Below are 14848 nucleotides of genomic sequence, written 5' to 3'. Positions count from 1 at the left end.
ATGTAGCTCCAAGTGCTCAAGGGTATTACAGTCAGCCAGAGGAGGAGATCTCCTTTTCACCGGCCCCTGGTCAGTCTGATCCAGGACCACCACTCCGCCGTCAGTCCTAGCTTAGGAGCCCCTGCTCCTTTTCACAAAAAAGACAAGAGCTTTGGGTCTGATTTTTTTTTTCTTTTCATGTTTACAAATTGGGTTTGCATACAATACAATCTCTATTGGATCATTAATGAAAATACTAACACTTTTTAAGAAATGATGGTAAGTAATAGATAACAAGACATCGCTCTACCTATTTATAATGTCTGTAGTTGGTAATACATATTTTACAAGGGTCTGGTTGGTAGTATTCTTCATACTTTAACTATATAACCAGATTTCCGTCACAGGGTTAGGACTAGCCTGTTACATTCTCTAACTTTCTAGGAACAAGAGGCAATTTACCCAGTGAGTACTGAGGTTAAGACCATGCCACAACTAAGACCCGGAGCAACCAAAATAAATAATAATTAATTAATTAATTTTAAAAAAGACCTAGTAGATAATCTCCTTATTTTAGGGTCAGCTGATCTGCAACCTTAGTTCTGTCTCCAAGATTCATTCCTGTTTCTTTTATAAGGTGACATATTCACAGATTCCAGGGATTAGGCTATGGGACATCTTTTGGAGGCCATTATTCTGCCTACTTCAGATACTCTAGAAATTGTGTTATGTTGAACTTGTTGTTCCATCATGTTAAAAATGAGGGAAATTTGTCCTGGATTCTAGATTTCACCTATAGATTTGATAGTACTGTAATTAAGTTATTCTTAGCATAATAATTCTGCAGGTAGATATTATAAATATCATAAATAAAATTTTTACAAGAGTTTGTCAATATTTTTTCAAATGTCTAGAGTTCCTAATGTACTTTAACTTCTGGATTTTAAGCTTGCTTTAGTGAACATTGTCAGATGAATCATTATTTGAAATATTTTTCTATCCCTACATTAAATTAGAATTAGTTGGCTATGACTCTACATTTTGCCATTTTCAGAGTCTTGCACAAATTAGTGCATTCATAGATTTTTCTCCATGATTTGATTAAACCACTTTGTTGAATGTGAAAAAAAAAAAAAAAGACCTAGTAACTGTTCGTGGCAAATTTAAATGGGGTACCCATGACTTGACCTATTTTGCCCTACCTTCCCCACTCCTCCTTCAAAGGAAGATACTATCGGTTTTGAGCCAACGACATTCAAAGTACTATAGCTTTCTGCAGAAGGCAACAGAGTGAAACTGTTTCCATTGGCACTGCTGCCACTTTGGATTTCTTTGTTCTGATCTCCCTCCTTTCCTCCTTTTCCTCTCTACTGGGTTCTCTCTCTCTCTCTGTCCTCTCTTTTTCAGCTTGTGTGGTACATGGAAGCAGGGGCTGCCTTTATCTTCGGAAGGCATTTGAAGAAGGTTAAAGGCAGTAGGGCTCAGGGTTCCTTAGGCCTGCTTCTAGTCTAAGAAAACTAAGCTCTCAAGGTCACCTGCCAGATCAGTTCACAAAACTGAGAGGTCTACATAGAGAGTCAGAGCCAAACACAATATGACCAAGCTTGCTTTTGCCTAGAATATGCTCTATGCATGTTTTGCCCCTGGGGATAAGTCATATATAGAAGAGACCACTCAATGGAAAATTCAGTTGGGGCAGAGGTCTTTTCCACATTGACCATGACTTCAGTATAAAAGAATTGTGCCAAAGAAACTTGATGAGAACTTAAATGGCTATTTAAAAAAATAAATAAATTTGCCTATGTTTTCCATAGTATTCTGTTTAGGGAAAAGAATAAGGAGTTAAACTAGAAAATAAGAAGGAGTAAGGCTTATAAAATCATTAGCATTTTTAATTATTATGAAGGGATAATAGAATCAATAAACAACATTATCTTCTCTCATTGTAAGGAGTCTGTCTGTTCTGTCTTCATACACTTCCCCACCTCCAATAACCAAAACAAGGGCAATTAGTATAGACATCATCAGATCTGTATCTCCTCATACTTAAATCATTACAAATTTAAATATTCATGTTACTAATATTTTTGCCTCACTGGACAACTTTGACATGCTGATTTTTCCATGGAAACCTTATAATAAAAACCTCATTATCCTTTTTCTCTATTGATTCCATTTTTTTTTCTTTTCCCCCCTCACTCTTGTCCCCCTTCCACTAACTCTCCCTTCTTTTCTCTCCTCCCCTCATATCCCCTTGTCTGTGCCACACACTAGTACCAGAGAAACTCAAGGGCACTGCTTAAGCCTATTAGATTTGCTGACCTCAAGTTTAGGGATCCAATTCTTGACATTTGAAATAGCCTATTATGGATACTTTCATCCCAATTCTAAACTCAGAGATTAAATTAGACAATAGTTCAGTACTTAGAAGACGACAAAGTGTAAACCACTATTAAACACCACATTATCTGAAAGTATAAGTGAACAAACAAGGGCTGAGGTTCTGGTCTTTTGTAAGCATGTAGTTATTAAGCAATCGGCATTTTGGATTTGTTCCAGGATCAGAGGCAATGAAAAGGTTCGGAGGCATTTTTGATTTTATAAATTTTCTTCAGGACAAAAAGTATGTTTAAAACTCATCCTGCAGGATGCTTTGCTGTCCTACCACAAGCAGATTCAGCCCATCTGAACAAGCTCACAACCATACCATGGGAAAAGGGAAAGAGGAGATCCTTGTGTACATCTGAGATCAAAGGTTTCACTTTCTCCATTTTTGTTTTAAAGTTCTTCAAAGGTGATCAAATAGCTCCCCTCCCTGCACAGGATCTAAGCTAGCTGTTCTCTTAGAAGCCATAACGTTTTACCAAGTGCTGAAACTGCTAAATCTAGACAATAAACACAAACGCATACTTAATAAAAAACAGAGAAGTAACCACTGACACTGCAGAAATACAAAAGATCATGAGAGATTACTACAAGCAACTCTATGCCAATAAAATGGACAACCCGGAAGAAATGGACAGATTCTTAGAAATGCACAAACTGCCGAGACTGAACCAGGAAGAAACAGAAAATATGAACAGACCAATCACAAGCACTGAAATTGAAACTGTGATTAAAAACCTTCCAACAAACAAAAGCCCAGGACCAGATGGCTTCACAGGTGAATTCTATCAAACATTTAGAAAAGAGCTAACACCTATCCTTCTCAAACTCTTCCAAAATATTGCAGAGGGAGGAACACTCCCAAACTCATTCTACGAGGCCACCATCACCCTGATACCAAAACCAGACAAAGATGTCACACAGAAAGAAAACTACAGGCCAATATCACTGATGAACATAGATGCAAAAATCCTCAACAAAATACTAGCAAACAGAATCCAACAGCACATTAAAAGGATCATACACCATGATCAAGTGGGGTTTATCCCAGGAATGCAAGAATTCTTCAATATACATAAATCAATCAATGTGATACATCATATTAACAAATTGAAGGAGAAAAACCATATGATCATCTCAATAGATGCAGAGAAAGCTTTCGACAAAATTCAACACCCATTTATGATAAAAGCCCTGCAGAAAGTAGGCATAGAGGGAACTTTCCTCAACATAATAAAGGCCATATATGACAAACCCACAGCCAACATTGTCCTCAATGGTGAAAAACTGATACCATTTCCACTAAGATCAGGAACAAGACAAGGTTGCCCACTCTCACCACTATTATTCAACATAGTTTTGGAAGTGTTAGCCGCAGCAATCAGAGAAGAAAAAGAAATAAAAGGAATCCAAATCGGAAAAGAAGAAGTAAAGCTGTCACTATTTGCAGATGACATGATACTATACATAGAGAATCCTAAAGATGCTACCAGAAAACTCCTAGAGCTAATCAACGAATTTGGTAAAGTAGCAGTATACAAAATTAATGCACAGAAATCTCTTGCATTTCTATACACTAATGACAAAAAATCTGAAAGTGAAATTAAGAAAACACTCCCGTTTACCATTGCAACAAAAAGAATAAAATATCTAGGAATAAACCTACCTAAGGAGACAAAAGACCTGTATGCAGAAAATTATAAGACACTGATGAAAGAAATTAAAGATGATACAAATAGATGGAGAGATATACCATGTTCCTGGATTGGAAGAATCAACATTGTGAAAATGACTCTACTACCCAAAGCAATCTACAGATTCAATGCAATCCCTATCAAACTACCACTGGCATTTTTCACAGAACTAGAACAAAAAATTGCACAATTTGTATGGAAACACAAAAGACCCCGAATAGCCAAAGCAATCTTGAGAACAAAAAATGGAGCTGGGGGAATCAGGCTCCCTGACTTCAGACTATATTACAAAGCTACAGTAATCAAGACAGTTTGGTACTGGCACAAAAACAGAAATATAGATCAATGGAACAGGATGGAAAGCCCAGAGATAAACCCACGCACATATGGTCACCTTATCTTTGATAAAGGAGGCAAGCATATACAGTGGAGAAAAGACAGCCTCTTCAATAAGTGGTGCTGGGAAAATTGGACAGATACATGTAAAAGTATGAAATTAGAACACTCCCTGACACCATGCACAAAAATAAACTCAAAATGGATTAAAGACCTAAGTGTAAGGCCAGACACTACCAAACTCTTAGAGGAAAGCATAGGCAGAACACTCTATGACATACATCACAGCAAGATTCTTTTTGACCCAGCTCCCAGAGAAATGGAAATAAGAACACAAATAAACAAATGGGACCTAATGAAACTTAAAAGCTTTTGCACAGCAAAGGAAACCATAAACAAGACCAAAAGACAGCCCTCAGAATGGGAGAAAATATTTGCAAATGAAGCAACTGACAAAGGATTAATCTCCAAGATTTACAAGCAGCTCATGCAGCTCAATAACAAAAAAACAAACAACCCAATCCAAAAATGGGCAGAAGACCTAAATAGACATTTCTCCAAAGAAGATATACAGATTGCCAACAGACACATGAAAGAATGCTCAACATCATTAATCATTAGAGAAATGCAAATCAGAACTACAATGAGATATCATCTCACACCGGTCAGAATGGCCATCATCAAAAAATCTAGAAACAATAAATGCTGGAGAGGGTGTGGAGGAAAGGGAACACTCTTGCACTGTTGGTGGGAATGTAAATTGATACAGCCACTATGGAGAACAGTATGGAGGTTCCTTAAAAAACTACAAATAGAACTACCATATGACCCAGCAATCCCACTACTGGGCATATACCCTGAGAAAACCATAGTTCAAAAAGAGTCATGTACCAAAATGTTCATTGCAGCTCTATTTACAATAGCCAGGACATGGAAGCAACCTAAATGTCCATCGACAGATGAATGGATAAAGAAGATGTGGCACATATATACAATGGAATATTACTCAGCCATAAAAAGAAATGAAATGGAGGTATTTGTAATGAGGTGGATGGAGTTAGAGTCTGTCATACAGAGTGAAGTAAGTCAGAAAGAGAAAAACAAATACAGTATGCTAACACATATATACGGAATCTAAGGAAAAAAAAAAAAGGCCATGAAGAACCTAGTGGCAAGACGGGAATAAAGACACAGACCTACTAGAGAATGGACTTGAGGATATGGGGAGGGGGAGGGGTGAGATGTGACAGGGTGAGAGAGTGTCATGGACATATATACACTACCAAATGTAAACTAGATAGCTAGTGGGAAGCAGCCGCATAGCACATCAGCTCGGTGCTTTGTGACCACCTAGAGGGGTGGGATGGGGAGGGTGGGAGGGAGGGAGATGCAAGAGGGAAGAGATATGGGGACATATGTATATGTATAACTGATTCACTTTGTTATAAAGCAGAAGCTAACACACCATTGTAAGGCAATTATACTTCAATAAAGATGTTTAAAAAAAAAAAACAAAACAATTAGCTTAACGCAGGGAGTAAACAACAAAAAATCAGAACTATTCTACTTTAGACTGTCAGTATATGACCTGTTTTTCGTATTTTAGTTTGGTTTTAAGCTGTCATTTATTAACCTACCTTTCAAGTGTCATTACGTGCCACACATACCTTTCTTCCTCTCAGCCGAAATGAACCTCTTTCAGTTTTTCAAATCCTTCAGGTGTTCTCTTCATTCCAAGCCTCTGAATATGTGCTTCCCCCACCCATTATACTTTTTCTTCCTCAGAGTAACTCCAAGTCATCTCCTTTAATACTCTAAACTATACAAAATACTCTTACTATCTGTTCTCACAATATTTGTATCCTTTATTAACCCTCACTCACGCTTTCCTGTAATTACTTCTTTCACCAAATCTTCCCACTAGATTTAGCTGCAAGAGGGCATTTGCAGTGCCTAGTACAGTACTTGACAAATAATATTCACCAGTAATAATTTGGCACACAATGCTTGAGAATCCATAATGCCATACAAGGCTTAAGAATCTGTCCACAAACCAACTCTACCTACCCTGTTTATTATTCCCACCACTCACCCTGATTCAGTTCCATTCTTCCTTGCAAGCTGGTCTCTCTTCTTGGAATGCTGATCACTGCCTGGGCCCCAGCTAACTGAGATCTGCTCATCTTTCAGATTAGACCAATAAAATATCAAGAAAAGATCCTCTGTTTTATTACCATGCTCCTCCCTCCCCCAGCAGATTTTGCAATTATATGTGTGTGTAGCATTAAAAGGATTAATGAGTCTCAAAAGAATTCTAGAATGAAAGAACATTTACCAAAAATGAGTTAGTCATTTTTGTTGTTGTTGAAAAGTTGGCTGCATGAAACAAAGGATGCAAATTTTACTTAAGCAAGATAATTTAATACAGGTAGTGAGAAGGACAATTACAGAGTTCCTAGGGAACATTACCTACTGTTGAAATCAATTTCTAGGCCCAAAATGGAGCTGTTCTTGCCAAGGGTGCCACATCAGCAAACCAAAACTTAGACAACCTCCATTAGATAACTTTCTGTATAAAGGCTTTATCCTTCCTGTGAGCACTCACTTAGCATTTGGCCCAACTCCTTTGGAATCGGGCTGTTCCTATTGGAACTGTGCTGGTATTTGACCTGCAGACTGTTTAGGAATTTTTCTTTTGCTCTAGGAAAAAAACCTGAGAAATGGGATCCCAGTAATTTACATGTTAGAGTTCCCCCCCTCCCCTTTCAGGGACTCTGGACAGTATTATATTTAAAAATTGCAGTCCTACCTCATGCACATTTCAAACGAAGAAAGAAAGACGTGTCTTTTGAGGTCTCTCTTTCCCCTCCTCCAATTTTCTTTGTCTCAGGCCCTGCCTCCAGTGCCAGCTTCCTCCTTCCCTTCTCCAAGACGGGTACTAACACGGTTCAGATAGTGGGAGTCTCTGCAACAGGCCTTTTTTTAGGCCTTTTTTGAGAGATACCCACTCTTCCCTCCTTAACTTCCTCTGCCCCCTATTCATTTATTAGGCCAAGACTTTTTAGAAAAGTGTCATGCTGGGATTTCTTTCTCTCCAAAAAGGAAATAATAATTCTAGAGTTTCACAGTAGATAAATAAGCATTCAAAGCAATAAACTCATTCCTTGTAATACCCCTATTTTACCTGTGAGAAAACCCGAGGCCAGGGATGGAGCTTTGTCCAGAACCTCTGAACAATAAATAACACTGTTATCTCTCAGTACCCTATTGTTCCTAACCCCTACAAGCTACTGACATCCATTCCTACTGCGATCAAATTTTTCAATAAACTCTTCTATTCTCTACTTTGTTATACTATGTAGATAATCTGTTTCTCTGCCCCCCTCCTTCTCAAATTTCTTCACAGAAAGACAGCATCCACCTGTTAAAATGTTTGGCCTTAAGGGGATGTAATGTCTCCAAAGAAAAATTGCAGTTTGCTCAAACCCAGGTTCAATATTTAGGACATCTGATCTCAAGGACAATGGAATGCATTCTTTAATAGGTATGCAGAAATTTCTAAAAAGACAAGAGGACTCCGAAAAGACAGCTCTAAGAGGATCCTTACAGTATGCAACTAAACAGGTTAACTTAGTCCATCTGCCAAAAATACAATTTGGATCCAAATATTCTCTTTGAGCTTTGTACCAGGCTATAAGATCTCTGTGTCTGTCTGTATGTTATGTGCATCCATGTATGTATGTTATAGATATGTGTTCTTTTTATACCTCCAGATGGTATTGCCAAAATTAATTTATAAAAACAGTTCTATTTAACTGGCCTAAAAAAATTAAGTACTTATATAAATTAAATTATCAGAAATATAAGAGAAACTCAAACAGATGCTTTTGTGGTTCATGTGATCTGGGAAAATATCTGGCATTAAAGCTAGTTTAAATTTGTTACTCTAATTGAAACAGGCATGTCTTTAGAGTTATCAGTATAAAATATAATACTTTTATTCTACTTGGGTTTACTAGTCAAATAAGTTCATGTTATCTCTGTTGCAAGTGTGTTAGAATAAAAATTTGCTTGAGTTGATGGCTGACTTTGTCTAATGTCTCATGAAGTTTTTGTGAGTAATTTAAACAGAAATGTTGGGAACAAATAATTCAGATAGATGAAAATGGGGTAAGAGTTTTTAGGTGCAACAATTATGTTTTATGATATGTGTCCTTAAGAAAAAAATAGCATACTCAAATCTTTATTGAATGCCTGGATCATTCTCCAAACATGATAAATCACTAAAACATTAATTACTGAACACAGATCTATTGACTTTTGGCTTTCTATTTTAGAGAAACCAAAGATAAATTTTTGTCTTTTAGTAACCATGTCTTGTGTCACACTGAAAGACTGTACTAGTTAAAATGGCATATGCCTTTGGAAACTAGAAAATACATTTATAAATTTACTAGTCTAAAATTGCTTATTTCTTAGTTTCCACTAGAACTCAAAGATTCTAAGGGTTATGTATTCTGATTAATAAATATGATTAAAGCTACTAGAAATGATAAGGAAAACATCGCTGTATGCAAAGGAAGTAGTTTTGTCCTAAAGTAAAATAGTTGCCAGAATAAAAAGGAAAGGATAAGACAAAATCTGAATGTAAAAAGAAAACTGTAGAAGGGTTTGTGAAACAAGAATCTTTTGAAAGAAATTTTATATGCAATAAAGTAGGATAAGATTAAATATACTTGCTGTAAGGGTTTTTAAAGTAAGCTTTAATATCAATAGTGTACTTATGTAAAACTGGAACTTAATTTTCTTTCAGCTGCTAAAAGGACAAAGTTTGCTTGGGCTATTGGTCTGCTCCTGATAAGAGAATGTGAAAGGTTTTTCCTTACTCTTTTGTATTTTATCAAAATTATTTCCTGTGCTTTTATAAAAAAGCTGTCTTTTTTATAAAGAAGAGCTAAGGGTTTGGTTTGGTTTTTTGTTTCTGTTTTGCAGCTATGTAACCTTCTCTATTTGTCTTTTGAAATCTTTTTGTCACTTTGATTAAATAGATACTTAGTGTTTTGTAATCTTCGGGGTAATCTTATTTAGTCAAATGTCCAAAACCTTTTGATATTTTTGAAACACTTCCCAAAAATCAAACTCTAAATTAAGTCGTTTTGACCTGAAAATAACTTTGGGAATCTCCAGACGGCCCCTGGGACTTCTCAAAGGACTTGTTCTCTCTTCTTATAAAAAGGGAGATGTTAATCAGGTTTATCTGATATGTCAAATTATATGGGAAGCTTTGTCAAATAAATGATGATAAACTTTCTTAGGTTATGTTGTATACGTGAATGTTATTAAATGTTCTAGAGATTCCTATGAAAATTCCTATGATTCTGATGTGTCCTGGCATAATGTTATCAGCCATGATTTCAAAGATGTAGTCACAGAAATAACCAAATTGACCTGTCAACTACATTATAATGAACCTTCATCAGATCTTTAATCATTACTATTTTTAAGTCTTTTGTCATTTATAGACAGTTGTTTTACTCTGGTGCTTTTGCAAATATCACTTCTAGTACCTTTAATCGTAGAAAAGATCCTGACAAATACTCTAGAACGCAGGTGTTAGATAACTGTAAGATATTACACAGAACTAGATTTAAAGGACCCTTTTCTTCCTCTCCTTTAAGAAAATGTATCTTTGTAACAAAAGTTAAAACATTTATTTTTTTTCTCCCGTCCTGATCCCTCCAGAATTCAAAAACTTAAGTATGTTTTTCATGACAATATGTGTACTTGCATAAATTCAATGAGAATCTGTTCTCCTCATAACAAGACACAACTGGAAATATTGGCTCTATTACCAAGGCTTTGGCTGGATTATCATATTCAAGAAAGATGTACATAGACAGATATGACCAGACAGCTTTAAGGAACTTCTCAAAAATAATAAATAAATCAGCCTGGTACCTTGCTTACAAGATTCCAGCAAAACAATTTTGAAAAAGAGTTTATATGGTCAATCATTATTCTTGCTGCATTTAGGTGAACAATCAAATCAAGTTTAATACCAACAAATTAGTTTTACTATGATTATCTTTGACAAAAGTGAGGACAATCATAGAGAGAAAAATCATGTTTGCACTTACGTAGCTATTAAGTTCTAGTCCTATCAATTATCTTCAAGGTTTTGTCATATACCTGCACACTGGAGTGGATCCTCAATTCTTCTAGTCTCCAATAACGTCTGGCTACTCCTCTCCAGACTAATGTTTTCAATTTTCTTCCACTTTTCTGATTTGAAATCAGTAAGAACAAAGACTGCCTTGAATCCTCTTGGAAGGGACTATACCAGGGCCTCCTCACTACCTAGAAGGCAGCCAAACTTCAGGGACTCGAACCCTGAGTACACATCTCACAGGTAGAGAAGATCGCACCTGACATGTGGTCCTATACAAACACTGGAAACCTCCAAATTGAAATGACTAGGAAGAGAAGCAGCTGACAACTGAGGCATACAGCTTTCCAAAGATGACCTGACCAGGCCTGTATACCCTTTTTCTCACTGTTGCTTTTTTTTTTTTACTCTCTCTCTCTTTCACAGAAAGACAATGCCCTTGTTTGTATTTCCCAAATCCTCTTCTTTTGATTATGGCCTTTCAGAAACTACCTCATCATGACCCCATAACAAATTAGCCTTTTCACCTGCTTTTTGTTTTTTTTTTTAAGAGTTAGAAGGTTCAGAATTCACTGAAGTCTTTCTTTCATCCGGACTATTAACTGTTTTGGGATTTTTTTACCTAGATTCATGGTCTTTGAATTTGCAACCTTACAGGCTGTCTTACTGGATAACACATTTGGTTCTAAACAGCTCTTTTGGGGATAACAATACTATTTTAATATGTCTTTGAAGTTCTGCTGTTTTTGCAAAGAGCTCGTCAGCTACTGCGCCATACTTATTCCTGCCCTGTCTTCCCAACATGCTCAGTTAATTCTTTCCGTTTGTGCTCTTGCTGTATTCACTGTGCTGTTTTCTCTTCAGTACAAAACAGAAGCCTCCCATTGATCCATTTTACTAAACCTTCATGGCCACCTTGAGTGGGAACTTCCAGGAGACATACATGACTCCACGTCTGCCTCTGGAGGAGGGGCCTTTTTTCCCTCAGGTCCAAGTACGTGCCCAAGAAAACATGATTAGAGCAGCAGAAACTCAACTGCATGGAAGAATCGAGGAGGAAGAGCACTGACTGCAACAAGTCTCACCTGACCCTCCGTGATTTGTTCAGTTGGCTACCCTCAGGCCTAAGGTCCTAGTTTAGACCATCATAAAATTCGGAGTTATGTTACTTTTAATTCCGGTTTGCGTAACTGTTTTTTTTTTTTTTTAATTATTTATTTATTTATTTATGGCTGTGTTGGGTCTTCGTTTCTGTGTGAGGGCTTTCTCTAGTTGTGGCAAGTGGGGGCCACTCTTCATCGCGGTGCGCGGGCCTCTCACTATCGCGGCCTCTCTTGTTGCGGAGCACAGGCTCCAGACGCGCAGGCTCAGTAATTGTGGCTCACGGGCCCAGTTGCTCCGCGGCATGTGGGATCTTCCCAGACCAGGGCTCGAACCCATGTCCCCTGCATTGGCAGGCAGATTCTCAACCACTGCGCCACCGGGGAAGCCCCTGCGTAACTGTTTTAATTTCTGTATTTTGTTGCCTGTCACACCTTTGTAAAACTTATGTGTCCAACAGGTAATGCTGGCTCAACATTTCAAGATGATCAGAATGGTCTCCAACGCTTATGACCTTAAGAAGATACAGACTTTATATGGTAAGTGCCTGAGATTTCTCCCTCCTACTCCTCCCTGTTACTTGAACATGACCTCAGTCGGTTTCCAATCTGTGCGCTTCCCCTTCAAGGTGGGACACAACACCCAGGAAAAGTCCTTCCTGGCACCAAGGGACAAAGGCCACTGAAGATGGAAAACCTGACTTTTGATCAGCGATGCTTTCAGAGAAAAGCAGAAAATGTCAAACTGAATAGAGGAAACCTCATTTAAAATAGCTGGGAGTCCAGAAGGGGGAACCCTCACACACTACCACAGGAAGCATCAACTACTCCAGTTAATTACATACTCCAACAGGAAAGCATCATTCACAGACCTACTAGGAGGGAAGATTTCCTGTTCACCCAGCAACTCAGCCTAGGAGGAACCATCACCACCTAAACTCTCACTTTCTACCAGGGGACTTTCTTCAAAACAACCCCTCCCAACTTCCTCCTTTTTCTCTGTAACAGAATGGGCCTCTCCTTTGTTTGCTGAACCTATCTATGGCTTTTCCTATAGTTCGCTTGTCTCGAATTGCAATTCCTCTGCTATTCCCAAATAAGCCCACTTTGCTGGTAAAATAACTGGCTGTTTTCTTTTTATCTTAAAAGCTTCATGCCTTCCACCTTATTTTGCATGTCTCCAAAAGGAGACTGCCCACTTCATGTCAGTGTGAACTTAAACTGGATCACCTAAATTATTTTCTTTAGTCGTTTTTTTTTAACACTGCTGAGAAGAGGGCCTGGAAAGTATTCAGCATTTAAATTAGTGCACTGAAATCATGCCTCCCTATTCTTTTGAAAACGTTTATGTCAGCTGTTTCTCCACTCTCCCAGGAAAGTTCGACTCATCTTTTCCCATCACCCTCCCCTCACCTGGCAAAGGGCTCTGCGTCGCTGTGCGCTGCGTTCCCACGCCCAGCAGAGGGCAGAGGGTCTGCGGGGCGGCTTCACACGGACCGCACCGCCGAACCCCCGCGGGTCGCCGTCTGGAATCCCTGTGGAGAAGCACTAAAGTCCGTTACGCAGCGACAGCTAGGGTCCTCTCCTAGACGGTACTTAAAGTGAAGCCCCTACGGCCACAAAGTCCTGCAGCTCCCAGGGACGCCAACTTCCCCTTCCGCCCCGCCGCGCCCCCCTTCCGCTCCGCCCGGATCCTCTTCCGTTTCCCCGCCCCCGACCCCGCCCTCGACCCCGCCCTCGACCCCGCTGCCGCTGCACTCCGCTCCTCTGCGGCCCGTTACTTGTCTTTCGCGTCGGCTCTTTCTCCCGACGCCCCTGTGCCAGGGCGGAAACCCCAGACCCAGAAGCCCCGCCGCCGGCGCCGCGTAGCACCCCGTTGTTGCCCGGGTTCCCGCCCTCGTGTCGTGAGCGAGCCCTGAAAGCGGGTTCCTATCCGCCGAGCTTCGCGACGCAGGGCCGGGGCTGGTGCCCGGAAGCCCCGAAATCCTGCGCTGTTTTAGGCTCCTGTGTAGACGTGGAAAGAGTGAAGAAGAAGGAAGCCAGTTTAGGAGAATTTCGAAAGGGGAGGGTAGAGGAAGTTATCTAGGCTGTGCCTTCTTACACATGTCAGCTGTGTTATTGAGTGGAGAGAGGCATTTTTGTGTTTTTTGTTTTTGCCAAAAAGCATATGCACCGCGTGTAATAGCGTCATTGTAACGCTCAACAAGCTTAAAATTATTTGCCAATCCGAAGTGCTTTGGAAGGTAGCTGAAAAGGTGCTCAGGAGTTTGGAGGAAGGGGAACAAGTTTGGCAACTAGTGAAGATTCATGGAAGGTAGCACAGAAGATGACAGTTACGCATTTCAGTACTGTGACTAATACGCTGATAGACCAGTATTTATTTTCTGTAATCGCACTTCACCCACAGAAGTGCCTCTTCACCCACAGCTATGGGCATATAGTTAGAGTAAATGGGAATCTGCAATGACGTGTCAGTGGTGGTAGGCAGTGGGCCTAAATAACGAATTCTATTGATATTTACTTGAATTTCATGTTGAAATTCCCTCACACCCCCTACACACACACACACGTGTACATTTGTGATTAGCTTTGATAAATTGGAATCTACTTTGGGGCTAAACCACAAAAAGTATTTATTTATTTAAGTGTCCTGGGAGGACAGGAAGGTGGGAGCTGGGAGGGCTGAGACCAGGATATCTGATACTTGCTTCGCATATCCTGTAGAAAAAGTTTTCTATTCCAAGACCTAGTCTTTCACATTTTTTTTGTTTCCCAGTAGTGTTCTGGTTGCCCATCTGTATGAATAGCATTTCAGTGTACATTTACATACAACTTAGTGTAAAAATGCCGTTTACTACAATAACCGTTGTGCCGAACCACAAACTAAAAAGTTAATGTGCTGTAATATTAGCATGTCAGTGCGTAGTCTACCTTTAACTGCTGGCTCAATCTGCAAATATTGGATGGCCATTTCTTTAATCATTTGAGTTTTCATAAAATATATATACAGTTATTCTTCCCCTCCTTCACTTGACTTACTGTTAAACTGCGTTTCTTCCTTTTACTCCATCTCATATTCTACAGTCAAGACTTTTCAAGACTTTTCAAGACTTCTCTTCTGCGAGATTGGCTCAAAATAGCTTTCAGTCTTGAGGCACATAAAATTTTCTATGTCACACTTAATTACT

The 14848-nt window shown here is 39.1% G+C and overlaps 1 protein-coding gene and 1 long non-coding RNA gene across 8 annotated transcripts in view; one reads left to right on the top strand and one right to left on the bottom strand.

Moving 5' to 3' along the window:
* Nucleotides 1-13340, bottom strand: part of ECHDC1 (ethylmalonyl-CoA decarboxylase 1) — a 46057-nt gene extending 32717 nt beyond the window's left edge. For 4 of the 7 annotated variants that reach the window (XM_036872096.1, XM_036872097.1, XM_036872098.1 and 1 more), the window contains exon 1: nt 13074-13323. Coding sequence is in view for 1 of the 7 variants with exons in the window: in XM_036872094.1 (XP_036727989.1) it covers nt 6487-6577 (91 nt within the window). In the remaining 6 variants the exon portion in view is untranslated. Of the gene's footprint in view, nt 1-6486; nt 6594-13073 lie in introns of those variants that run through there. The other 3 variants (XM_036872095.1, XM_036872094.1, XM_036872100.1) reach the window with 3 other exon arrangements.
* On the top strand, nt 10125-13065 carry LOC118905427. Its single transcript, XR_005022220.1, has 3 exons — nt 10125-11689; nt 12122-12200; nt 12290-13065. It is a non-coding gene; the product is annotated as an uncharacterized LOC118905427 (long non-coding RNA).
* Nucleotides 13341-14848: the final 1508 nt, after the last annotated feature.

The sequence above is a fragment of the Balaenoptera musculus genome, chromosome 12, assembly GCF_009873245.2.
Source record: "Balaenoptera musculus isolate JJ_BM4_2016_0621 chromosome 12, mBalMus1.pri.v3, whole genome shotgun sequence".
NCBI classification, from domain to species: Eukaryota; Metazoa; Chordata; class Mammalia; order Artiodactyla; family Balaenopteridae; genus Balaenoptera; species Balaenoptera musculus.
This window is presented reverse-complemented; position numbering and strand designations above follow the sequence as displayed.